Genomic DNA, 26626 nt, shown 5'->3' with positions numbered 1-26626 from the left:
TCCATGGCATAGCCTCTGCCTTTCTCTACCCATCTTACACACTCTCACCCACCTTCAATTTTCATATTAGTTGTTTCCCTCCTACACAGAACCTTTTTCTTTTTTTTTAGCCGTTTCTTCTGCTTAAAAAATTCTTCCTTCACTCTTTAACCCAGAAGCACCTTCCAAATTCCTTCAAATCTCAATTCCATTTTTCAAGGCAACTGTCTCTTGTCTCCCTAAATACAGCACACTCCTCTTGTGTGGACTCAGTGTAGTGTCCTTTTTCTTTGTAGTATTTAGGGAGCAATCATTTGTTTCCCCCAGTGACTATAAGTTCTAGGAGGAAATGAACCATGTCTATTTTTGTTTAATGGAGTACAATGGCCATTTAGTAAATATTTATTGACTAGATGACTGATTTTCTGATTGACTAAATAAATGTAGTGTGCCCTAAGACAAATACAGAGAGCTCTATAAAAAATCAAAGAAGAGGTAATTTTTTCAATGAGCCCTAACAGATATTATGTCACCCAGATGCCAGTTTGAATAATGATTGTGATTATTATCACAGATCAGGTGTGAGTGATCTTGATGTTTATTATATCAAAGACATTGCTGAGTTTTACTTGATATTTCTTTGTTAACATTTTTCAGGAAATTCTTATTTGATTGGTCTGGTCATAGGAAGTAACCCGTTCTCTTTTGGCAGCCCAAGCATGAACCTCTCAGCATCTTCTGTGATCTCATGGGTGTGGATTATGAGGAGATGTGTCATTGGCTTTGCCATCGGAAGCTGGCTACTGCCACAGAGACATACATCAAGCCCATCTCCAAGCTGCAGGCCACAAATGCCCGTGATGCTTTAGCCAAGCACATCTATGCCAAGCTCTTTAACTGGATTGTAGATCATGTCAATCAGGCTCTGCATTCTGCTGTTAAGCAACACTCTTTTATTGGCGTGCTGGATATTTATGGGTGAGCATTTTGGCTTATTGGTCTGTCAGAGAGCATTTCTTTGTGGAGAGTATTTAGTCACTCTCAATTGGGAATTTAATTTTATCTCATACTGGTGAGGAGAGGAAAACCCTACCTATAGCAAGTCAGGAGTACCTTTATGATGGTGATATGCTGTGATTAAAATTTAACTAAAACAACAACAAAAATTTAGCTCGGCTCTAGAGCTAATTTAATAAAGTAATGGATGGAATAAATTGGTTTTCAGAGTCTCATGTGAGAAATTATCACTGAATTTTAAAAAATCTAATTTCACTCGCTTATTTGTTTTCTGTGGATACCCTTCCTTAACCATGTAAACCCATTTTGTACATTGTGCTTATTTTATACTTGATATTTCATTCTCTGGTTCAGTTTTTCAGAAGAACTTATAAGGTTCCCTTCTATGTATGTGTGACACTCTGAATCTATAAATTGATAGGAGCAATGACTTTATTATAATTCTGTTGTTCCTCTCAGGAGATGAATGAGCCTCAAAAACTCATAGTTTTGAACACCTTTTCATGCTGGGAACTCTAAATAAAATTCTCTGCCTCATAGCAGGTACTCATCTGTTGGGCACATTTTCCATATTTCTGACTTATAAACATTTATCTTAATTGCTGTGTAAAGAAAGTTGCACAGTGTTAGAGTACTTCCTATTTCTTTCTTCCTAATGAGTACATTTTGAATATTTTAAAACTATTCCTTTTCTCCCTTTCCTATTTTATTTTTGGTATTACAGATTCGAAACATTTGAGATAAATAGTTTTGAGCAGTTTTGTATAAATTATGCAAATGAAAAACTACAGCAGCAATTCAACATGGTAAGAATGTTCTTCTTTGAATAATAATTCTGCTATAAATTATCTCTTTAATTCTTGGTCTTTGTTTAAAGTCTGGCCCTTGAAATGAAGTCCTGAATTTTAAGTATTATATGAGTTTTAGAACAACTAAACAGCTAGAACTAATGATTAAAAAATGATGCTACATTTAGAAAAATATTTGGAAGTCACCCATTGTCTGAGAATGATGAGAGTTTGGGGCAAATAAATTGAGTGAGAGAAGTAGGAGGGGTATTACCAACATAGGAAATATAAAGCTTTGAACCTAGGGATATCTTTCATTTTGTCATTCTGAAATTAATTGTATGTGGTGTTATGACAGCCTTAACTCTTACTTTCTATATTAGCAAGGAGTCAAAACTAAACATGAGAATTTCATGTATTCTTTTTTCAACAGTCTAAGCCATTCTCACTGAGACAATGGCAATGGGAATATTTTGAGAGTGACTCTTGTGAAGAAGTAATATCAAATATCCTAGAGGATTATCACAGTGGTGGGAGATCTGAAGGTACTTAAAAGTGAAGGGCAGCAGATTATATAATCGTGAAGGGCAGAGGCCTCAGAGGTGAACTGCTTGGGTTGGAATCCCATTCTGTCTTTATTGTCCATGGGACGTTGGGACCTCCCTGGACCTTAGCTTCCTCATCTGTAAGATAGAGATGAAAATAGTTCCCCCCACATATGGTTTTATGGATTAAATGAGTTGGGATGCATAAACTGCTCCTCACATGTCAAGCACAGTTCAAAGTACAAAATTAGGGGTAGTTATTAGTATTGATGAAAGAGGATGTTAAGAATGAGCCACTGAGTACTGGGAAATATGGCTCAGTGGGAGAGTATTTATTTAGCATGTGTGAGTTCAATCCCCAGCACGCATACACACACACACACACACACACAAAATTAAGAAAAAAAAAAAAGGAGGGAGGAGAAGGAAAAGAAAGGGGTGGACCACCGGTAGGAATTGGTTGATAGAAGAAAAGAGAGCTAAAGGATAGGAAAAGTTGCTTCATCTTATGAAAAGAGACGTCAAGTGGTACGAGTGATCTGTGGTCCATAGTTGATAAAAAAAAAATAAATAAAAGTTTAAGCAAATTATTTTAAGTTACAAAATTGACTAAAAAAAGAGAATCCAAAAATAGTAATATTGGGAGATAACAAAGGAGCAGCAGAGAGGGTGATGTATATGAACTTAGCTTCATCAGAAAGTTAACAGTTTCAAATTGATAAATCAGAAAGCAACTGATGCGTATATTCTTTAGAAATATGTAAGTAAACATCAGAAGAAATAGCTAAAAGAATTAAAAATTCTTGCCTGCTTTCTGTCTCTATTTACCACTTATTCCTCTTGATTTTCCCTCACACCTCCCCATTATGTTATATCTTAATTTTCTATGCATAATTGCTCCACTCCCTCTTACTATGAGATGGCTTATTCTCTCTTTTAGTTTGTATATATTATCTCCACCTCAACATTTCTTCTTCATTTACTTCAGACTTCCTATAGAGATAGCAGTGGTTGGAATGCTCTTCACATCTTCTTAACTTGCTCACTTCCCACTCATCTTGGATTCTTTCAGCTTCTGCTCCCACTGCTAATTGCCTAATTGTTTCTTTGTTTTCTAATTCAGATACCTGAGAAAGTGAACCAATTAGCCCCATTCATTTTTTTTCATCTGAGATGTCTAGCAATAAAGTGCCCTCATGTACCCATACTTGGTTTAGTGAGCTGTGACCAGAAACATGGGGTTTCACAGTAAAGGACTTAGCTGCATAGGGCTGCTCCCTGAGCTGAGGCCATGGATGTGGGCAGTTGGCATAAGAAATACTGTGGGAGCCAGGTGCAGTGGCACAGGCCTATAATCCCAGGGGCTCAGGAGGCTGAGGCAGAAGGATCTCAAGTTCAAAGCCAGCCTCAGCAATTTAGTGAGGCCTAAGCAACTCAGTAAGACCCTCTCTCTAAATAAAATACTAAAAAGGGCTGGGGATGTTGCTTAGTGGTTTAGTCCCTTAAAAAAAAAAAAAAGGAAAGAAAGAAAGAAATGTTGTGGGCATATTTAGTGCTTAGAAGCATTCCTATATTGACAAGGATCTCTTGACATATTGAACCTCATGCCCACATTCCTTGATAATTGAGCACCCCAAATATTTGAGCCCCTCAGCTTTATGGAGTTTTCTAGAATAGATATAAAGATTTGTATGAGAGATAAGTTCTATTTAAAGCTTAGAGCAGTGCTTCTGATGTCAGCATGAAGACTACATATAAACTAATGAAAAACTTTAAAAGTTCATTGTTTTGGAAGATATTAGTGCTATAAATCAGGACACTGCTAACATATGGTGCCTTATTTATTTTCTCATTAATCAAAAGAACAGAATAAAATTGCTAATTAGCATAACAAATACTCTATGGATGACCTTTTTATGTTTTGTTTTAACTAAGGCTTCTTATAGCTGCTTAAAGTGCAAAGGACATTCCAATAAAAGTAAAATAAAATGGGAAAGTTCCAGGTGCATGGAATTATATATTAGAAATCTCTGTGTCACCTGTTTCGTAGGACTTGGTATCTTAGAAAATATGTGTTATGTGGTTATAGCCACAAAAAGATAATCTTCCTAGAAAAATAGCAAGATGTGTGAGAGAACCAAAGAAGATAAAAGAGACAAGTAAATAACAGCAGAAACTTGGAAGAACAGTTAATGGTCATTAGCATCCATAGAAACATAAAGTTGTATATCAGCTGCACGGTTAGAGTACATCCTGCCACAAACTGTGGCAGATTGCCCTTCCCATCTAGGGCAGCTCTGCTCCTCTTCACCTTCAAAGCTCAGAGCACAAGCCTTTCTTTAGGGAAACCTACCCTGATCATCCTGTAACCAAACTAGATGAGGATTCTTGCACTCATAGTTTATATTATTTTCCTTTTTAATATTATTCCTTGTGATTATTTGATTTCTGTGTTCATCTCCCACCAGTCTCCTGTTGTTGTCGATGTTGTTGACTATATGCTGTGACTGACACATAGTATGTAGTTAATATATATTTTTGATTAAACGAATGAACAGAGATCAGAAGCAATGGTGTGGGTTGTGGCTGAAGATTTTTAGCAGAAATAGCAATGGATTGGTAGTACTTGTGTAGCTGCTTGCAGTATTGGATAAAGAATTTAGAAAAGTGAGCCACTTATTCCCTGAAAGAGGAGAATAATCAAGGCAGACACACACAAAAAAACATACGTTAATCTAATTTTGAGGCATGTTGTACTTCAGCACCACAGTCCCTTAAGAAATTATTTTGTTGTGCTCAAAGCATTGCCCTGTACTGTTCAGTAGTCTAGAGGGCATTCACTCTGCATAGTTGTTCAATGCCACCTTAGACATTCCTGTGTCGTTAGCAGCCCTATATAATTGCTTAAGGAGCCAAAAGTAGAAAGTGCAATTTTAGAAATATACATAATAAAAAATCACAAAGACTGCTTACATTTATCAGCTACTTAAAACATTTACATGCCTAGATCTGCTTCTTCACTAAGGATCTGATGTAGCTGAGGTTTTGCTTTCTATGGTTTTAATTTACTATCTCTGTGTATAAATGGTGCTTCTCCCATAAGATTACTGTTGCTAGTAGCCACAAACTATCTCCAGTTTTCTTGGTATCCTCTTAGTATTTTATAGAAACATTGTTGTTCTTTTTTTTTTACTACATTCTTTATGATAACAATCCACAAATGACTGCATTTTTCTTTTTCATTTCAGCACGTTTTCAAATTGGAACAAGAGGAATACATGAAAGAACAAATTCCATGGACACTCATAGATTTTTATGATAATCAGCCTTGTATTAATCTTATAGAATCTAAACTGGGCATTCTAGATTTGCTGGATGAGGAATGCAAGGCGAGTATGATTTTGGGGGGGAATTTAGACTGTCAAATAGATGCATCAAGATCAGGAGGCAAGTAGGTTCAGGCAGACATTTATTAGTAACATGAAATGCCATTGTGGCAACAAGTGAGAGTCTTCATTCTAAAGGGACACTAGACCCCAAGGATTCTAGTTATAAATGAAACTTATTTTCAGCTAATTATAGGTTATGTAGAAAATTGGTAGATAATATTGCTACCAATTTTTGTTGCTTTTTTAAATCAATTTTCTTATATTTAGAACTCTGTTGGAGACAGAATGTATTTAAAGAAATGCAAGAAACAATAAGAGAGGTGAATAGAGAGCCTACATCCTGGGAACAAATTTTTACCCCTCACACTTCAGATAGAGCCCTAATATCCAGAATATACAAAGAACTCAAGAAATTAAACAATAAGATAACAAATAACCCAATCAACAAATGGGCCAAGGACCTGAACAGACACTTCACAGAGGAGGACATACAATCAGTCAACAAGTACATGAAAAAATGCTCACCATCTCTAGCAGTCAGAGAAATGCAAATCAAAACCACCCTAAGATACCATCTCACTCCAGTAAGATTGGCAGCCATTATGAAGTCAAACAACAATAAGTGTTGGCGAGGATGTGGGGAAAAGGGTACACTTGTACATTGCTGGTGGGACTGCAAATTGGTAAGGCCAATTTGGAAAGCAGTATGGAGATACCTGGGAAAGCTGGGAATGGATCCACCATTTGACCCAGCTATCGCCCTCCTCGGACTATTCCCTGAGGATCTTAAAAGAGCGTACTATAGGGATACTGCCACATCAATAATCATAGCAGCACAATTCACAATTGCTAGACTGTGGAACCAACCTAGATGCCCTTCAATAGATGAATGGATTAAAAAATGTGGCATCTATACACAATGGATTACTATGCAGCAATAAAAAATGACAAAATCATAGAATTTGCAGGGAAATGGATGGCATTAGAGCAGATTATGCTAATCGAAGCTAGCCAATCCTTAAAAAACAAATGCCAAATGTCTTCTTTGATATAAAGAGAGCAACTAAGAACAGAACAGGGAGGAAGAGCATGAGGAAAAGATTAACATTAAACAAAGACGAGTTGGGGGAGAGAAAGGGAGAGAGAAGGGAAAGCATATGGAAATGGTAGGAGACCCTCAATGTTACACAAAATTACATAGAAGAGGATGTGAGGGGAAAGGGAGGCGGGAAACAAGGGAGAGAATTGAACAACAGCAGATGAGGTAGAGAGGGATGATGGGTGGGGAGGGGAGGGGGGATAGTAGGGGATAGGAAAGGTAGCAGAATACAGCAGTCACTAATATGCCATTATGTAAAAATGTGAGTGTGTAACCGATGTGATTCTGCAATTTGTATTTGGGGTAAAAATGGGAGTTCATAACCCAATTGAGTCAAATGTATGAAAGATGATATATCATGAGCTTTGTAATGTTTTGAACAACCAATAAAAAAATTAAAAAAAAAGAAATGCAAGAAATTGCACAAAATATATTTTGAATAATAGTTCTAAGTAGCCATAATTTTTTGTCATCATCACTATTATTTATCTTTTATTAAGGAATTGCTATATATAAGGCTTAATCCAAGTATGTTAAAGGAATTTTCTCAAATGTAGGAGGTAAGCTCTCGTTATCATTAGGAAACCATCTGGGAAATGTCAAGTCATTTATATAATATCCAGTAAGATGAGAATATCAGTAGTGATCTAGGTGGAGTTATTATTTAGGGACACAGTTGTCACTGGTAATACCTACAACTTGAGACCACTCTTGATGATAACATTTGTTGTTTAAGGCAACTATGATAAGTTGTCTTTTAGTTGGAATTCAATAAAATACATTAAAAATGAAATATGCTAAAAAAGGATAATCTATTTGTGATTTTAGTCTTTTTTTGTTCTTTTTAGATATTCATGATAGTAGAGTATATTTTAACAAACTGTACATACATGGAGTAAAATATTCTAATTAGGATCCCATTCTTGTGGTTACACATGATGTGGAATTTCACTGGTCGTGTACTCATATATGAACATAGGAATGTTATGTCTGATTCATTCTACTGTCTTTCCTATTCCCTTCTTCCTTCCCTTTCCTCATTCCCCTTTGTCTAATCCACTGAAGTTTTATTCTTCCCTTCCCCTCCCTGGTTGTGTGTTAGCATCTGCATATCAAAGAGAACATTTGATGTTGAGTTTTGGGAACTGGCTTACTTCACTTAGCATGATTGTCTCCAGATTCATCCATATACTGGCAAAAGTCATAAAGTCATTCCTTTTTATAACTGAGTGATATTTCATTGTGTATGTATACCACATTTTCTTTATCCATCCATCTGTTGAAGGGCACCTAGGTTGGTTTCATAGCTTAGCTCTAAATAGCCATAAGTTAAAAATTTACTAGTCATTCTTTATTATGGACATAGGTGATAAAGATGGAGGTTAGTCTTAATATCTGATGATGCACCATGTTAGAAAAAATAGTGGATCCCCAGCTTTACTACTATCTGAGTCATCTTAGGCAAATAACCTATACTTTCACTTAATCTTTCTTTAGTTTATATGCAATAAGTTACACCTTATCATAGGTTGATCCATGTAAGCCTCCAGATTTCCTACAACATTAAGAAGGTATGTAATAAAAAAGTGCTCAGCCTCACTTGAAATTAAAATAAAATGCAAAGCAAAGCAAAGATGGTATCCTGCTTTTTACCCATCACATGGGTAAGTTAGACCTGATACCTTTCATTTGGTATTGGTAAATGAATACTGTATCTGTACAATAAGGATAAGAATTAATACAACATACTTAAGATGAAATTTGACAATAATTCTCAGAATCATAAATACATGTATCTTTTTACTGCTTAGATTTCAATCTATGAATATACTTGTGAAAGTATCCAAGGTATATACGTGTAAGAAGAAAACTATGGCAGTTGTTATAATAACAAAAAACAATAACAACCTAGTGGCCATAAATAAAAGAATTATTAAGAAGAAAAAAAGGCAAGGAGTACGTAGAATGAGCCCATTCATGTACATGTCTTAAAAGAGATAATAAAGTTGAGAAAACAACAAGGGGAGACCCTCCATTTCATATCTGTGTGTAAATGTTACCTTTATTTAACAAAAATTTAAAATTTAAAAATACATATTACTATATACATGATATTCATCTTATAAGGCCTTTGTTTTAAAAACAGATCAAATATTTATTTGATGATTTCTAGTATAGGCAGATTGTCACCCAAAGATGGCTGGGTCACCTGTGGAAAGCGCTTGGTCTAGCTCTTCATTAGTAATTGGTTTGGGGCCTGTTGGAAAGAAATGTAGAAGAAATGAATTCCTAAACTAAATATAGAGTATAGGTAAAGCCAAAAAGTGACCTTTTGGCAGTTGATGCAACAGAAGAGTCTCAATATTCAGTTTCTTTTCTTTCTTTCTTTTTCTCCCTCAATGTAGATGCCTAAAGGTACAGATGACACTTGGGCCCAAAAATTGTACAACACACATTTGAACAAATGTGCGCTCTTTGAAAAGCCTCGCCTGTCAAACAAAGCTTTCATCATCCAACATTTTGCTGACAAAGTAAGGAAGCTTTGTATATTTTTTTATTTTTGAATACTTAAATGAAGGGAAAAAATAATAATCAAGAAATATTGTTTTTTTCTTTGCTGATGCTTGCATTCTTTGAGGGCTTACAGAAAAAGTAGTCTTCAGTATTGGCTTGTTGGTTTTCTCTTCCTTTAACTTAAATTGAATTATATATGAAATAAATAGGGGTCTAGTCTTCTGTCTAGAAGTTGGAACTCCAGGAAACTCTGAAAACCAGCTTCCTGGGAATCTCCCTCAGGGGTTGAGGACTTTCTGAGTTTACCTTAGTCCTGACTGGAAACCTTAAAATGAACATAAGTTCACCTAAGGGTTTTGTAGTACAGGATATAAAGCTCATCTAGTGACAGACTGTTCAGGTTGCTGGGGTTTTGAAAGAGAAATCTTCTATCCTCAAGGAATCCCACTTTACCAAATCAACAATATTTCCCCCAGCTTCTTCCTCTATCCATCATTAATTTTTCACCTCTTTCCAGTCCAACAGCCATGTGTTCCTTTTGATCCTATCTCCCACTTTAATCTCTTCTTTCCCAAAAGAAAACATTCCACTGAATAGTGGACTAGCTTAGAAGGAGATATAATGGGTCAGCCTGGGATGAGCTTTCTTTGTCCAGCATGGGGGAAGAGGATCAACTTCTTATGAGTCTGCTTACCCATAAATTGAGAGGATTATTTAGACCACAATTAATCAGCAAGCACTACCACTATTCCCTAGAAAAACAGTTATGGAATGGTACCAATATTTTAGCAAAAAAACTGATGAGAGTTGGTCATGTAACCTGAGCTACTACTTATTTTTGTTGTTGATGATATAATATCTATTCAAAAGTGCTATCAGTTAAGGAGATTTTTCCATGTGTTTTCAGGTGGAATACCAGTGTGAAGGCTTTCTTGAAAAGAATAAAGACACTGTTTTTGATGAACATATTAAAGTTCTTAAGTCAAGCAAGGTAACCATAGACAGGTTTATTCTAATCAGTGTATATTCAATAAAATGTTAATTATGCACTAGTTTTTGTTGCTTTTTTTGTTTGTTTTGCAGTACTGGGGTTGAGATTAAATCTAAGGGCACTCTACCACTGAGCTATATCTGTATCTCCAGCCCTTTTTATTTTTGTTTTCAGAGAGGATTTTGCTAAGTTGCCCAGGCTGGCCTTAAACTTGTGATCTTCCTGCCTCAGGCTCCTGAGTCGCTGGGATTACAGGTGTGCATCACCATGCCCAGCTTTAAGCATTAGCATTTTAACAATAAAAATGATTTTTCCAACAAAATCTGTTTTACTTACAGTTTTTAATTCACCAATATATAACACTGTGTATCAGGTTCTGTTCTAAAAGCCTTGCAAATATTAACACATCTAATCTTTATAATGAGGGGTATTATCATTACTCTTATCTTACAGATAAGGCATCTGAGGCACAGGGACTTCATGGCTAGTGAGTTTTTAAGCCACATTAAAACGCAAGCTGTCTTGTTCAGGGTCTGCTCTTAACCACTATGCATTGTGGTCTTTCAGTTTTAAGTGAAATTATTGCCTCCACCATGGTCTTCTCTCTTGTGTGCCTTTGTGAGAGACTATGAGAGAAAACAGGTTTTTTTGCTATGTCATTTGAAGGGATGTGCCAGAATTGTGGCCTCATGTACTTCATGCTGATGGAGATTGAGCTCAGGATCATTGTTGAATCTAATTCCAGGTATAACTTTGAAGTTATTTTTCTTAAGGACAGACACTAGAAACACTGCCTTCCAGGGGGAAAAGAATATTCCAGATGGCAAAAACAATGAGGTCTACAATACATCATTAGATTGATCCCAACTGCACCCTTCAAATTAATCTGGAAAGGATGAGAGGACCTCTCACATTCATCCTACAGGGTGCAAACCAGGCAGCCAACTACTTATTTGGGCCAATATTCATTTAAAAAAGTAAAAATCTTCATGTGAATTTGTCTAAATGACTGTTACACTTTGTTTTTCTAATTTATTCTAAAAAGAATTTTAACTTCAATGGAATTGCATATGAACATTCTAACTCTTGTTTTTGAAACTAAAATGTTTGCTTTCCGTTATTTTGATAATATAAAGATCACATGAAGACCAAATCCCAGTTTTAACCCCCAGAAAATAATGAGTCAAAGTGTCTATAGAAAAAGATAATTTTTTTCTTTAATTAATGCTTTATAGCTTACAGGATCGATGTGTAAGAAAATTTTCATAGTGCCAATCTTTAAGTATTAAACAGGTGAAGATCTTTGTCATTTTGATTTATGAACATTGCTATAAACCATGAAATTCTATTGTTAATATTTGGCCAAAGTAATTTAGCTTAAACAAAGGTTCTCATTCTTGAGGCACCCATAATCAGTTGTCTTTATTTTGACTTAATTTTCTTAACCATCAGAAATTATCTCTGTGTTCTAGTGAGTCATTTGAAGTGTCTGCCACTCTATGCAGCATTGCTGCAGTTGAAGTGAGGACAGTGTATGATTTATCTAACATAGTTTGATGAACTTCTTGCTCCCATTCTTTTCAGAAACCCAAGCTGCAGGTATAAACTTCATAATTTCTCTGCACTGGATAGGAAGCAAATATAACATAATGTTCTCTTGGAAATACCAAATTATAAATATTTGTGTTGTGTTTTGAATATAATTTTTTTTTGTGGTAACACAGTGTGAAGTCCGTGTCTGTTTTAGCTATGCTTTACTTGAGATAGCAGTTAGATAGCCAGGTAGACATGTCATGTAGAAATTTGAAAATGAAAGCACACAAGAGATTAAGTCAGAGCAGGTGATAGGAATTTGGTAGGGTTTAGAAATAGATGACATGTTTTAGTACTGGGGGTCAAACCTTGAGGCACTCTATTCCTTAGTAAAACCCCCAACCCTTTTTTTTTTTTTTTTTTTTTCAATTTTGAGACAGGTCTCACTGAGTTTCTGAGGCTGGCCTCAGATCTGTAATCCTCTTACTTTTGTCTCCCAAGTAGCTAGGATTATAGGTGCACCACTGTGCCCAGCCTCTACCTATATTTTTATAGCATTTATTTTACTTTTATCTCATATTTTCAGTTCCTAACTCAAATGTTCATTATTTCTGGAATGTGATTCTGATAGGAGTTATCTAAAGCAAGAGATTCTCTACTTGTTGAAAATATTAATAAAGTTTTGTCTATGAAGGCTTACTTTTGACTGTAGGTTCAGAGTGTAATTGCTTTTTACTGTTTCTGACCCAGTTTAAGATGCTACCAGAACTATTTCAAGATGATGAAAAGGCCATTAGTCCAACCTCAGCCACCTCTTCAGGGCGTACACCCCTCACCCGCATTCCTGCAAAGGCCACCAAGGGCAGACCAGGCCAGACGGCCAAAGAGCACAAGAAAACAGTGGGGCATCAGGTGAGTTCAGGGAGCTGCTGCTGCCACACTCCTCCTTTGCTCACCTGAAGCCTCAGGTCTTCTTTCTTTAGCTTCCAGGTGGGATTCTCAGGTGAGAAGAGTCTGGAGCTTCCACTGTGAGAAAAAATAACACTGCCCACTCATACTTCTCTCTGTCAACTCTAGACCCATGCCTTCGTGTCTGCCTTCCCCCAAACAATTTTCTCTATGTCTTGATTCTTTTAGTGCATATCATCTCTCTCAGACCACTGCTTTCTTTGCTTCATTCTCTGGTTGCTTTGTCTCTGTATTTATACAGAGCAACAGTTATCTCCTTCAGTACAAGAAAGTGCCTTCTCCTTCCTTTGATGTCTTATGCCCTGTGGGGAGTGGGAAATATTATACGCCTGCTTAGTGCCTAAAGGTAGGGTAAAGGCTTTGGAAGGGAGGTTAAACACTAAAAAACATACTGTGTTTTCCTGTATGAGACCCTGTCCCAGTGTAGATCAGAGCAGGACCTGACATGAGTCCACAGCCTCTAGTCCTGATTTCATGTCCCTAAAGGTAACTCCTTTCTGGCCATCCTTCCCATTCTCCACTCATTCCTTATACTCTTTTAAGATATCTGTTGCTTTTTTCAGTATCTTAAGCAAAATTTCTATTTGACATAATTAAATGACCTTCATATTCTTAAAGCAAAGTTATATTGTGGGTCACGTACGAATGAACTCATATCACAAAGCTATAGAAGCCTATGTTATAAGGGGAATGGGAGAAAGGTATGAGAGTAGGGAAGATATATATTTAGCAGAGTAAGCATATATTAATAGAGTTTGGGCAGAATTTAACTAAAAGTCTTAACATTCCTGTTTTAGTATCAGCTCCCCTTTTCAGGATACATCAAATTAATAGGTGACAAAGTCATATTCATTAGTGTCATAGGAAGAGAATTTTAATTGTTTTACATCATCTTTGACTTTTAAGAAAACTTTGATTCCCCTTTCTGCCCTTTTTCATGCAGTTCCGAAATTCCCTTCACTTGCTTATGGAGACCCTCAATGCCACTACTCCTCACTATGTGCGCTGTATTAAGCCTAATGACTTCAAGTTTCCATTCACGTAAGTATTTCTCAACTACTGAATAATAAAATATCCCTGCTGCATGAGGATTGCCAAGCTTTCATAAGGAAAAAAACCAGGGTAAATCTTCACATCTTGTAGAGGTAAAATACTACTTAATAGAATTTTTTTCAGTTTTTGTTCCCTTTTCAGAATGTGAGAATAAATTAGCAGTTGGTCATCTGTTAAGGCTTAAAAGTTGAGGTCAATCAAACATTTCTGGTTTGATATTATTTTTTAAATTTACCTCAGTTCAAAATCTTTCTAGGTGTTTTGTTAATTTGGGTACTAGTTAAAACCAGAACTAGCTGGAGGATAAGGATGCTTTGGCAAAGATGTACCTGCTACTTTTTACCTGATGAAACCACCAGAGATTGTCTGCTTTTACCAACATCTTGTCCTGCATCAAATGGCATATATGACAAAGAACTCAAAAAGCTTAACACCAAAATAATAATAATAATAATAATAATAATAGTAATAACAACAACAACAACAACCCAATCAATAAATGGGCAGAGGAACTAAACAAATACTTCTCATAAGAAGAAAAACAAATGGTCAACAAATATATGAAAAAAAAATGTTTAACATCTCTAGCAATTAGAGAAATGTAAATTAAAACTACACCAAGATTATACATCACTCCAGTCAGAATGGCAATTATCAAGAATATAAGTAACAATAAATGTTGGCGAGGATATGGGGAAAAGGATACATTGATACATTGCTGGTGAGACTGCAAATTGGTGCAACCATTCTGGAAAGCAGTATGGAGATTCCTCATAAAACCTGGAATGGACCTACCATTTGACCCACTCCTCAGCATATACCCAAAGGACTTAAAATTGGCATACTATATTGATGCAGCCACATCAATGTTGATAGAAGCTCAGTTCACAATAGCTTAGATATGGAACCAACCTAGGTGCCCATCAACTGATGAATAGATAAAGAAATTGTGGTATATATACACGGTGGAGTGTTACTTGGACATAAAGAAGAATGACTTTATGACATTTGCCAGTAAATGGGTGGATCTGGAGAGTATCATGCTAAGTGAAATAAGCCAGTCTCCAAAAACCAAAGGTCAGGTGTTCTTTCTGATATGTGGATGCTAACACACAATAGGTCAGGGGTGGGCGGGGAGGTGAAGAATAGAAGTTCAGTGGATTAGACAAAGGGGAATGAAAGGAAGGGGGGGGGAATAGAAAAGATAGTGGAATGAATCTGTCATAACTTTCCTATGTACATATGTGAATACACTCCAGTCTATCTTAATATCATGTACATCCACAAGACTGGGATCCTAATTAGAATAAGGTATATTCCATATTTGTATCAGTATGTCAAAATAGAGTCTACTGTCATTTATAACTAAAAAGAACAAATAAATTTTTTTAACTATGAGAGAAGAATCTTTCATGCATCACCCCACAAAAAGATATCCCTTTAATTTTGAAACTAATACATGTACATTGTGAAAACAATTTTCAGAAAACATAGGATAGTATAAAAAGAAATGAAAAAGATAATTAGTATAAACTGGCATAAACCATTCTTGACTAACCAGCATCCCTTCCTTCCTATTCTGTGTGTGTGTGTGTGTGTGTGTGAGAGAGAGAGAGAGAGAGAGAGAGAGAGAGAGAGACAGACAGACAGAAAGACAGACTGATTTACGGGGAGAGAGAGGAAAAAAATACTAGAATAAGGGAGGATCTCAATGCTGTAATTGCAGTTTTATCTCTGTTTTTTATGCAATAGATAGTGGACACGTCTCATGTTAGTAAAAGTCCACATCTCATTTTAATGGCTGCGGAGTATCCTATGACACAGATGTACCATTATTTATTCAAATTATTGCCTACTGATGATTATTTAGGTTGTTTCAACAATGCTGTAAAAACATCTTTTGCCTGTAATTTTTGTTTGTCTAATATCTCCTTCAGATAATATATTTCTAGAAATGGAATTTGTGAATTTGTAGGTCAAATATCATGCTTCTAGTCTGAGGATTACTTATTATGTACATATATTAAAATATCACACTGCTCCGTAAGTATTTTTTTTAAGATGAGGAAAAAAGAAAAGGAAAAAAAATGAGGTACATACACCCATTCTACAAATTATGATTGCCTGTTTCCTTACTTCCCCGCCAATCCTATTGTCTAGAGAGTAGATCTGAAAGACTGCTGTCCTGTGCCCCTCATCATTAAGAAGCCCTCTCTAGAGGAAGTGGCAAGCAGGAAGCAATTGCCATGCCATGAGCCATGACCTTGCATCAGCAAACTACATCTCCTGCCACCAACAGAACACTTGAGAAAGGTGTAGATGGATCACTCAGAGCCTAGCTATGGGAGTAATAAGAGTGATCATATAGTTAGAGGAGACCTTTCTGCTTCCTCTTTTAGTATTATTTTAATTTGAAGATTTCAATTGCCCATAGTGAAATAATATAAAATATAATACAAAATAAAAATATTTTCATTTATATAAACACTATACATGCTTAGTATGCATACAATAAATAGCTTTTAAAACATCAATAATTTTTTTAAGAAAAAAACTTGCTGGGGCATATTTAATGTGTCCTTCCTGTTGGAATGGTGTCCGTTTTTAGTCCAAGGGATGGAACTGCTCAAGAATGAAGAATATCTTCCAGACTGGCCAGTATTCATTCCAGGAGAACCCATATAGGGAGCTAAAAAACTCTGAGAATTAATCAGGTCAACCCATGTAAGTGAGTGTGGACAATGCAGAGAAATTTTGTGTTCCTTTCTTTTTTTCGTATCCTTAGTGCACTTTCTTATGAGTTTGTGGTTTGAACCCTAGGGGGTTTTTACAGCTCTATTTTTATTGCTCATTGTCTCTCCCCAGTCTCATGAAGTTTTCCATTTTGATCACAGCTTCAACTTTTGAATGCTTTCTTTTGTAATTTATCCACTTGGTTGTTTACAGAAGAATTTAAACCCTGCCTGAGGAGAGTGATTACAGCTTGGTTCTTTGTGCACTAATGACCTTTTTTTTTTTTTTTTTTTTTAAATCATGTAGGTTTGATGAGAAGAGGGCAGTGCAGCAACTGAGAGCATGTGGTGTCCTGGAAACCATTCGAATCAGTGCAGCAGGTTTCCCCTCACGGTGGGCGTGACATTTTTCAAGTGTAAGGAATCCTAATGGGGAGATTCCTGGTTCTTTAAATAAACTGATGAAATTTTATTTTTATAGGTGGACTTACCAAGAATTTTTCAGTCGCTACCGAGTCCTAATGAAGCAAAAAGATGTGCTAGGTGACAGAAAGCAAACATGCAAGAATGTGTTAGAGAAACTGATACTGGTGAGAAAGATTTTTCACTTACCTTTATCTGAACAAAGGCCTTGTGGTTCTTATTTGTAAAGACCCTGGGAGCTTCCATGTAAAATATCATTCATCCAAATTATCTAGGGGTGGTTGGGTAGAGGGGCACACTGTCTTAGAGGTTGAGGCTCACTCATGCTAAAACTTGTGAGCAGGAGAATGGTCCACTATCATAAAATAAAATTGTTAAGGCCTGAACCCAACTTGAGACACATTTATTTTAGAGACTGTGATCATTTCAGCAAAAATATTTGCAGTACTTACTTATGGAAGACACCGGACCAGATGTTGTGTAATTGAGAAAAAATTATTCTTAATAGGTATGGTGGTGCATGCCTGTAGTTCCAGCCACTCAGGTTGTAATGAGGGGATCTCTTGACCCAGGAGTTTGAGGCCAATGTAGATAACATAGTGAGACCCTGTCTCAAAAACAAAAACAAAAAATGAGCCTTATTCTCAAGTAACAGTCTATCTTGGCAAGTAATGCATTTTAAAGTTAAATACACTGTACTTTAGAGTCTATATCAAATGCTTAATGAATAGGACAAGAAATCAGGAAGGTAAAGTCACATCCAGCTAGGGGAAAGAGGAACAATTTCATGAAAGAAGTATGTTTTGAGTCAGGCCATGAAGAATGGGTAAGACTGGATAAAACTGGAGAAAGAATATTCTAAGAGAAAGCATGGTATGAAAAAAGCAAACAAGCATAGGGTTTTCTCAGAAAAACTAGCTTTTTGCAGTATAAGATTTGTGAATGGGATTGTAAAGTAATGGTTAGGAAATATAGATTGATATTATAGAGAATCAATCATCCCAGGCTAAGAAGTTCTAAAACTTTATTGTGAATTAGTGTCACCTGGAGTGTTTGCCAAACACAGATCTCTAAGCTGTACCCCCAGAATTTCTGGGGCAATTATTGGGGAATTGCCCAATAATTTGCATTACTAACAAATTCCCAGGTAATACTGATGCTATCTGAAGAGAACTGCACTTTGAGAAAATCTGATCTTCTGATCTAGGACTTAGAGAATTAAGATTCATAAAATTTTTTTAAAAATATATTTTTACTGTTTGAAACGAGTCTGAAGGGAATTGCCTCACTTCAAGGTAGTTAGTCCTAATTATACTGTTAACAGGTAATTTCCTTTGGTAATGATATATATATATATTGTTTGTTTGTTTTTAAAAAACAAACAAGTCATATTTTAAAAAATCTAGTGTTTGTCGAGTTTGGCCCATCTCCTTTCAACCCTGAGTTCACGTGGGATTGAGCAACAGTTCCTACTCCTGTCTTCCTTACCACTCTGGACCTGGTTTCAGGGCCTTGAAAGGAATAGGCGAGGAGCCTGCAAGATGGAGGCAAAGTTGGATCTTGAGATGGGACAGGGGTGGTAGGAGAGGATCACTTTTAACTATGACTCTAAAATTATTGAATAATTTTAGATTTTTCAGATGCATTTGAAGGTTTCTTATTTTTAGGTTTCGTGTATAAGATAGGATATATCTGCTTACAGTGAAAAGGGATTTCCTGTTTTTGCTTAGAATTTCAGATCACAGTAGTGATTATTATTCATGCATTTTACTCTTCTTTTGATATGAGAACGGTTAATAATTTACATGTTTCTAGATGTGGTGACTCACTAAGAACAGTATGAAACTCAAAAGTTTGTTTTTGTAAAGCAGATGTCATTGAGCAATGTAACTGATTATATTTGGGGGAAGAAATTTGAAATTTATAGGATTTTTACACGTTTATAAAGTTTTTTCTTATTGTCTTTGTTTTAAATACTGTTGATGAAGTCAAGAGATAATTGTTTAGAAACTCAACTCTTAACATAAATACCCATGGATTTTGGGGTTGGGTTTTTTTCCCCCAATTTTATTTCATATGCTTTTCTTCCTGCCTTACTCTTCACACTGATGTTTTTGTCCCTTCAGCTTGCTCATGGAATATACAGCCTGATGTAATGCTTACAACTCGGTCACTCTGAGGGAGTGTCAACATCTCCATTTCCTTGAGATGTTTAAAATACAAACCAGAAAATAATAGCTGCCTATAACCCACAACCAAGTTTTGGGCCTCAGATAAAAAAATTCCAGGTAGAATAATTCTGGAAAATAACTCTTAAACTATAGTTTTCCTTAAAAATCCCTTCTATTTGCTGAACTTGTATAGGATCAAAAATCTGGCTCCATTAGTTAATTGTGATGTAGCCTAAGTTTTAGCTAATAGATTCATCCTTTTACTGATTCTGCTTCTAGACATATTTTTCTCTTTTAAATTTCTTTTATATGGTTATTATTTCTGAATATATAATTTCTTCCTAAAATAGGACAAGGACAAATACCAGTTTGGTAAAACAAAGATCTTTTTCCGTGCTGGTCAAGTGGCCTATCTAGAAAAATTGAGGGCAGACAAACTGAGGGCTGCCTGCATTCGGATCCAGAAGACCATCCGAGGTTGGCTGCTGAGGAAGAAGTACCTACGAATGCGTAAAGCAGCCATCACTGTGCAGAGATATGTGCGGGGCTACCAGGCTCGATGGTGGGTCTCCTGAGTACCTATACGTTATTTATCACAGGGCCCTAAGATTAAGGTGTTCACCTAAATCATTATCCAACCTAAGGCAGGTTTGAGTAGTTACCCTACCTAAGAAGTCAGCATCTCACCCCTTCTTAGTTTCAAGGAATAACAACTCATAAGACAGTTAAATATAATAAAATTTCACTTAGCCTTATAGATGATTCTGATTCATCCTCAGAAAATTTTAAGTTTCTACCTACTCATATCCTCAAAATTTTGGTGTTTTCTATTTTTATAGGTAGTTTGAAGAAATCATGTGTAAATTAAAATAGACATGAATATGACCTGCTTAATAATGACTCCATTGAGGAGCTTTCAGGAACAAGTAGCTGAGAAGGTCTATACTGTACTGAAGAACTACACTTCAATGTGATTACATATTAGGACAATTTTAATTTTGAAGTATAAGTGGAAAGGCATTAATGATGAAGAATATACACTCTAACAGATTTTAGGAAAAAATATGGTACATTAACAATGGGTAGATCTAAGAAAGTTTATGATAAGTAAATATGGGATTACCATGTAGACTGGTCTCCTTTGTAAAGGGCACATAGCTGATGGTTATAAGCCCTGTCCTCGAAAGAATTATGAACTTTCTACTTTTTTTATTTGTAAAATCTGGCAGTATGGGATGGCCCCCTTTTCAGAAATTGGAAAGGCTCAGGTAAGAAAATTAATGATAATAAATATTCAGATGAGGTAATGAATGAATTCTACTTTGGGAAACTACTAATTGCTATACAAATATAAGCACATTATCAGAATAATGTAATTCAGGTACTACTCATTATGACCGAGACATTGATATGAATTTTTGCATTTTTCTTATTATTGACAATGTACTACTATGTTCTTTTAGCTATGCTAAATTACTGCGTAGAACCAAGGCAGCAGTCATCATTCAGAAATACTGGCGGATGTATGTGGTCCACAAGAAGTACAAGATTAAACGAGCTGCCACTATTGTTCTTCAGTCTTATTTGCGAGGCTATTTGGCCAGAAATAGGTATCGCAAGGTGAGACATTATTTTCAAATTTGTTTATTCATTCCATTAACATTAATCAATTTCCATATATGTACATAATGCCACAGGGGATGCTGGGACATAGGAGCCATATGGAAAAAACTAACAATTGTGTGTTTTTAAATATTAAATAATTACATATTAATAAGACAAAAGAAAAAATTTATCTCCTCTCATTCCTTATCTGTGTAGTTTGGAAATAAAAAGTAGGTATATAATAAGTTATCACAAACTTAGTGACTGAAAATAACAGAAATTTATTATCTCACCTTTCAGGAGACCAAAGTCCAAAATCATTACTTAGCCAAAATCAAGGTATCAACAGGACTGCACTTTGTCTAGAAGCTCTAGAGGAGAACCCATTCCTTGCTTCTTCCAACTGCTAGTAGCTGCCAGCACTCTTTGGACTTAGGGCATATCCCTCCAATCTGCTCTTCCCTTACAGTATCTTCTCAATATGTCTAACTTTTCATGTCTGTCTCTTATAAGAACAATTATAATGATATTTATATCCTGCTTTATAATCCAGGATAATCTTCCCATGTTAAGATCTTTATCCTAGTCACATGTACAAATATCATTTTTCCAAATAATTTATAAATTCTGGAAATGCTTTCTTTGGAGTCTATTATCAGATAACTATAGAGAAATAAAATATATATGATTAGGTCAAATATATGACAGATGAGTAGAAGATTAACCCAAGTATCAGACCATCTTGGAAGAATTTACTAGGTGAAGAGAAAATAAATTATAACATTATTATGGCTAAAATTGTATTAATTGGAGTATGATGCTCTAGAAGGTTTTAAAAAATCATTTTTATATCTAGCAATAATAAAGATGACTCTATACATACTGGATCACCAGATTAATTTTAATTTTGACAGTTGATAAAAAGGTTTTTATCTCTTTCATTTTGGCAAGGCTTAATTTAAGCCTGTTGTATAGACTGTGTTTCTAATACACCAGAAGTCTACTAACTGGATATTAGAGCTCTGTGGGCATCCCAGTCAGAAGGCACACAAATAGGGTGATTTAGGGGTAGGTTTCTTATCACTGGCAGTGTATGGGTGTATCTTGGCCATTTTCATCCATTCATTTTACATTTTTATTTCGAAGTGATTTTAGATATAAAAATTTATAAAACTGATTAGATCTGAATGAACATATTTAATAACTGTGGTTTGAAGGAAATTTAAAGGCAGCTACTCCAGATCCTTTTTTCTGCTTATGTCTATTTTATAGTCTGTTCTTTCTACCTAAGTATGAGATTTCAGAGCTTTATACTTGGCTTTTCAGATATACTAAACTAATTTCCTCAGTAATCTCCTCAGAAACATTTGAAATGTGTTTTGAGGCCAGTAGTTTGGCAGTGGCAGTCACTGGCTGGCTCACTCCCACTGTGACTGGACACAGTGTTGGGTGAGTAGTTTCAGATTGGATGCTTGCTCACATACAGGCCATCCTATTAATCCTAGTTTCTTTTAGCTGTGCTCTTGAGATCCAAGGATTCCCATAGTGGGATTGGGGTGGGGGCTGTCTTAAAGGAAATATAGACATTCTTTCATTTCTCTAAGTCACGGATCTGAGTCATGTTCCATTGAACATGGAAGCTCCAATTATATTATGTTTTCATTTGACTGAAATTAGAGAAATGGACCGATATCTAAAGTCACATGGGAAGAAGCAAAATTTGTGTTATCACTTTGCTACTATGTGCTGTTTGAACTTTCAAGTCTGAAACCCTTCAGTTTGCTATCACTGAGTGTTGTTGTTCCTGCTTCTTAATCATTGGATAAAACAAGGGCCTCCCTCAGGACTGGTATGTTCAGAAGTTCAGAGGGCTGGCCTCATGGCAGCACAATGCAAGGCTGCACTTGATGAAAGGCATAGTGTTGGAAGAACAGCCAAAAGTGCAGGATTGAGTTGGTAGAAGATACTCCTCAGGTCTCCTAAACACCTATGCTTATTTTGGTGTTTTATAATTCAAAACTTAACCACTGATTTCTTAAGTATATCTTCTAGAATGCTATTTTTTTCTTTGTTTTTCTCAGGTATATAACCTAAAAGTAGGAACTGTTCTTTTTATGATCTTATTAAACTGCTATCTATTTAAATAGATGGTTTCAGAGATTTTTACATTTTAGAAATTTTACAAGAGATACAGTATGTTCATTTGTACGAATCACTAACAAGTACTTAACCAAGTACATAACTTTTTTTCCCACAGTGTGGGACTGAACCCAGGCACACTCTACTACTGAGCTGTAGCCCCAGCCCTTTGTATATTTTACTTCGAGACAGGGTCTTGCTAAGTTGATGAGGCTAGTCTTGAACTTGTGATCCCCCTGCCTTAGCCTTCTGAGTCACTGGGATTATGAGTATGCACCACTGCATCCAGCTCAAATATGTAACATTTAAATATCATGTACTTCATACAAGAGTTATTTCATAAAATTATATACTTAGAAGGAACTCAAAGTTTTTCTAGTTCAATCTTTTCTTAAAACTCAAATTTTATTTTCTCCATCTTTCCTAGAAAATATTTATATAGTTTATGCTAAATGGTCTTTAGTGGCAAGAAATTAATCTCATAAAAGGCATGAATATAAGTTGAGTATAAATTTAAGGGGCTATATATTTTTTAAAAATATTTTTTAAAAACATTAAATCAAAAGGAAGATTACTTCACATCTTTGTAATTTTCACTTTCTTTTTAAACCCATCCTTCCAAATTTAAATCCCACAAGCAGATTTCTTATTCATTTAAAATAGGAATTAGAAACTACATAGAATGGTATTCCTCAAATGTAACAAACAAGAGTGTCATAATTTCTTTTTTCTGGAGAAAAAAAAGTCAAATCACCTATGAACTTTTAGCACCCTAAATGTTGGCCTCTACTAACAGCTTGCTGACCATACCCCCATGACCTCATGCACAGGCCTAATGCACAGTGAGGTGAGATGATGTCAACAGTAAGAGTAGTGGGGAGATTTTCTAGTTTAATAGCATGTAGTTCACAGAGTGTCTGGTTCTGGGAGTTTTATGGGGGTTGTCTATTAACAGAAAACATACACAATAAGAAACATAATGTATTTTTCTCTCTTTTTTAAATCTTTTAGTTAAATATAGAAATATAGACATTGATTTTATTTTTTTTAAATACACGACAGCAGTGGAAAGCATTACAATTCTTATTACACATATGGAGCACAATTTTGCATATCTCTATATATAAAGTAATGCATATCTCTGTATATAAAGAAATGCAAATGAAAACTACTCTAAGATATCATCTCACTCCAGTCAGAATGGCAGCTATTATGAAGACACACTTATACATTGCTGGTGGGACTGCAAATTGGTGCAGCCAATTTGGAAAGCAGTATGGAGATTCCTTGGAAATTTGGGAATGGAACCACCATTTGACCTAGCTATTCCTTTCCTCAGATTATACCCAAAGGACTTAAAAACAGCATACTACAGGGACACAGCCACATCAATGTATTTTTCTCTTTAGACCCTTTTTCTTTTGGTAATCTGATGCCTTTTATTTGACAGTTTCCAAGGTATATTCTGCTTATAATCATACATATAATTTTTGCCTATAAAATCACTTGTTAAGATAATGTTGTGCCTTCATATTTCTGTGATATGAATAATCCACATAATGCATTATTAATTCAACTTTTTCGTCTTTCTCTTTAGATAATGTATTGATTCTCAGCTTGACATGTCAGCCTCTCATTGATAGAGTTGAACCGTGGTATAATCCAGGATCTTACCTCCTTCATCTTTACCCTTTTCTGCAGATACTCCGTGAACACAAAGCAGTCATCATTCAGAAGTGGGTCCGTGGCTGGCTGGCTAGAACACATTACAAGAAGAGCATGCATGCCATAATCTATCTTCAGTGTTGCTTCAGGAGGATGATGGCTAAGCGTGAGCTTAAGAAGCTCAAAATTGAGGCTCGCTCTGTGGAACGATATAAGAAGCTCCACATTGGCATGGAGAACAAGATTATGCAGCTGCAGCGCAAAGTTGATGAGCAGGTGTGTTTTTAAAAGGAGCCCTGATGTTGGAGCATGCCTGAAGAAATCCATTGGGATTATTTTCAATATTGTTTCCCCTTAATTTACCCTTTAGTCTTACCAAAAAATAAAATAATGACAATAATGAGCATAGAAATAATGATGAGCTCATATGTTAGATTACAATTTAAGGATCAAGGAAGGGATTTATTTTTGAGAACACCCTAACCCTAACCTACTTCAGACCTTTAATGATCAAAAGTCCTATTGTACTTTATAGAATTCTTTCACCATATCATTTATTTGTATGCAGTATAATATTCTTGTAGCACTGAAATGACAAAAAAAAATAGAAAGGTGTCCATGCATATAAAGAGTTTACAGGCTATTTGCAGAGATAAAGAATTGATTGCTTAGCGATAGTTACTAAATAATAGTTTAGCATATGTAAGTGACATAAAGGTATTAATAATATATAAATGATAAGAATAGCAAAAGAAAACAAGGATCAGAATGAAATGAGATTTTTTGAAAGATTTTCTGAATAAGACAAAAGAATTTTGAGGTACTAAATGGATATTTGTAAGAAATTTGTGATTTTTAATCCATTTTGTCATCCTTATGCATCATTTAGCTGGTTCATTGTTTTTAGTGGCATTCTGATCTGTTTTCAAAATCAAGTTACACATTCCCCTATTTCTGGATTAAGAATCATGAAATTGCCAGGTGTAGTGGCACTCACCTATAATTCCAGTGGCTTGGGAGGCTGAGGCAAGAGAATGGGGAGTTCAAAGCCAGCCTCAGCAAAAGCGAGGTGCTAAGCAACTCAGTGTGACCCTATCTCTAAATATACAAAATAGGGCTGGGGATGGGCTCAGTGGCCAAATGCCCCTTAGTTTAATCCCGGTAACCCTCGCCCCTGCAAGAAAAAAATCATGAAATTAAGAATTTACTATGTAATTCATGATCATGAAAAACCATATCTGTGTTGCATATCACATACAACAGAATTAATTGTGCTATGCTATCCTCTATTTGTATCACTGAGAAGATATTGGTTGTGTTATTGTAAATGTTGAGCATATTGCCATCCATATCCCTGTCTATTCTTAATACAGAGGAAATGTGCTGTCATTTTGACTTGGCCCATATATCTCAATGTGAGTTTAATACAAGGTGTATTATAAATGATTCGGTTTAACAGATTTGATTATATACTGTAACAGTGCTGTGATGATGTAACACAGATGTGATTAGTAAGCATGATTTTTTCATGAAATACATTTGGTTATTCATATGAATAGTATATATTTACTTATTGTTGCTTATTTGTATGTTTAAAGAATAAAGACTACAAATGCCTCATGGAAAAACTGACCAATCTGGAAGGAGTATACAACTCTGAGACTGAGAAATTACGGAGTGACTTAGAACGTCTTCAGCTAAGTGAGGAGGAAGCTAAGGTTGCCACTGGACGAGTTCTTAGTCTGCAGGAAGAAATTGCCAAGCTCCGGAAAGACCTGGAACAAACTCAGTCAGAGAAAAAAACCATTGAAGAACGAGCAGATAGATATAAACAAGAAACTGAGCAGGTAGGAATTAATATCCATATTTCAATCTATACCTTACCCAAAGAAAATGGGCAGTGTTTAGGACTTCTTTTCTTCCTTTAAGTCTCCTCAGTCCCTAGAAGCTTTCCAGATTCGTTTGAATCTTCAGAGTATTTAAGCTTGGTGGGAAGAAAAAGGTTTCCTATTTT

At 35.6% G+C, this 26626-nt stretch overlaps 1 protein-coding gene across 1 annotated transcript in view; it reads left to right on the top strand.

Annotated features, from left to right (window-relative positions):
• Positions 1-26626, top strand: part of Myo5a (myosin VA) — a 216094-nt gene that overhangs the window by 117539 nt on the left and 71929 nt on the right. Inside the window, exons 10-22 of the mRNA XM_026391361.2 lie at positions 692-957; positions 1721-1802; positions 5578-5718; positions 9223-9348; positions 10239-10322; positions 12606-12767; positions 13768-13865; positions 16917-17003; positions 17091-17199; positions 19554-19765; positions 20667-20823; positions 24649-24888; positions 26211-26459. Coding sequence (XP_026247146.2) covers positions 692-957; positions 1721-1802; positions 5578-5718; positions 9223-9348; positions 10239-10322; positions 12606-12767; positions 13768-13865; positions 16917-17003; positions 17091-17199; positions 19554-19765; positions 20667-20823; positions 24649-24888; positions 26211-26459 — 2013 coding nt within the window. The remainder of the gene's footprint in view (positions 1-691; positions 958-1720; positions 1803-5577; positions 5719-9222; positions 9349-10238; positions 10323-12605; positions 12768-13767; positions 13866-16916; positions 17004-17090; positions 17200-19553; positions 19766-20666; positions 20824-24648; positions 24889-26210; positions 26460-26626) is intronic.

This window comes from Urocitellus parryii, chromosome 6 (genome assembly GCF_045843805.1).
Source record: "Urocitellus parryii isolate mUroPar1 chromosome 6, mUroPar1.hap1, whole genome shotgun sequence".
Classification (NCBI taxonomy): Eukaryota; Metazoa; Chordata; class Mammalia; order Rodentia; family Sciuridae; genus Urocitellus; species Urocitellus parryii.
Note: the sequence above shows the minus strand (reverse complement) of the source record. Positions and strands in the feature narration are given on the sequence as shown.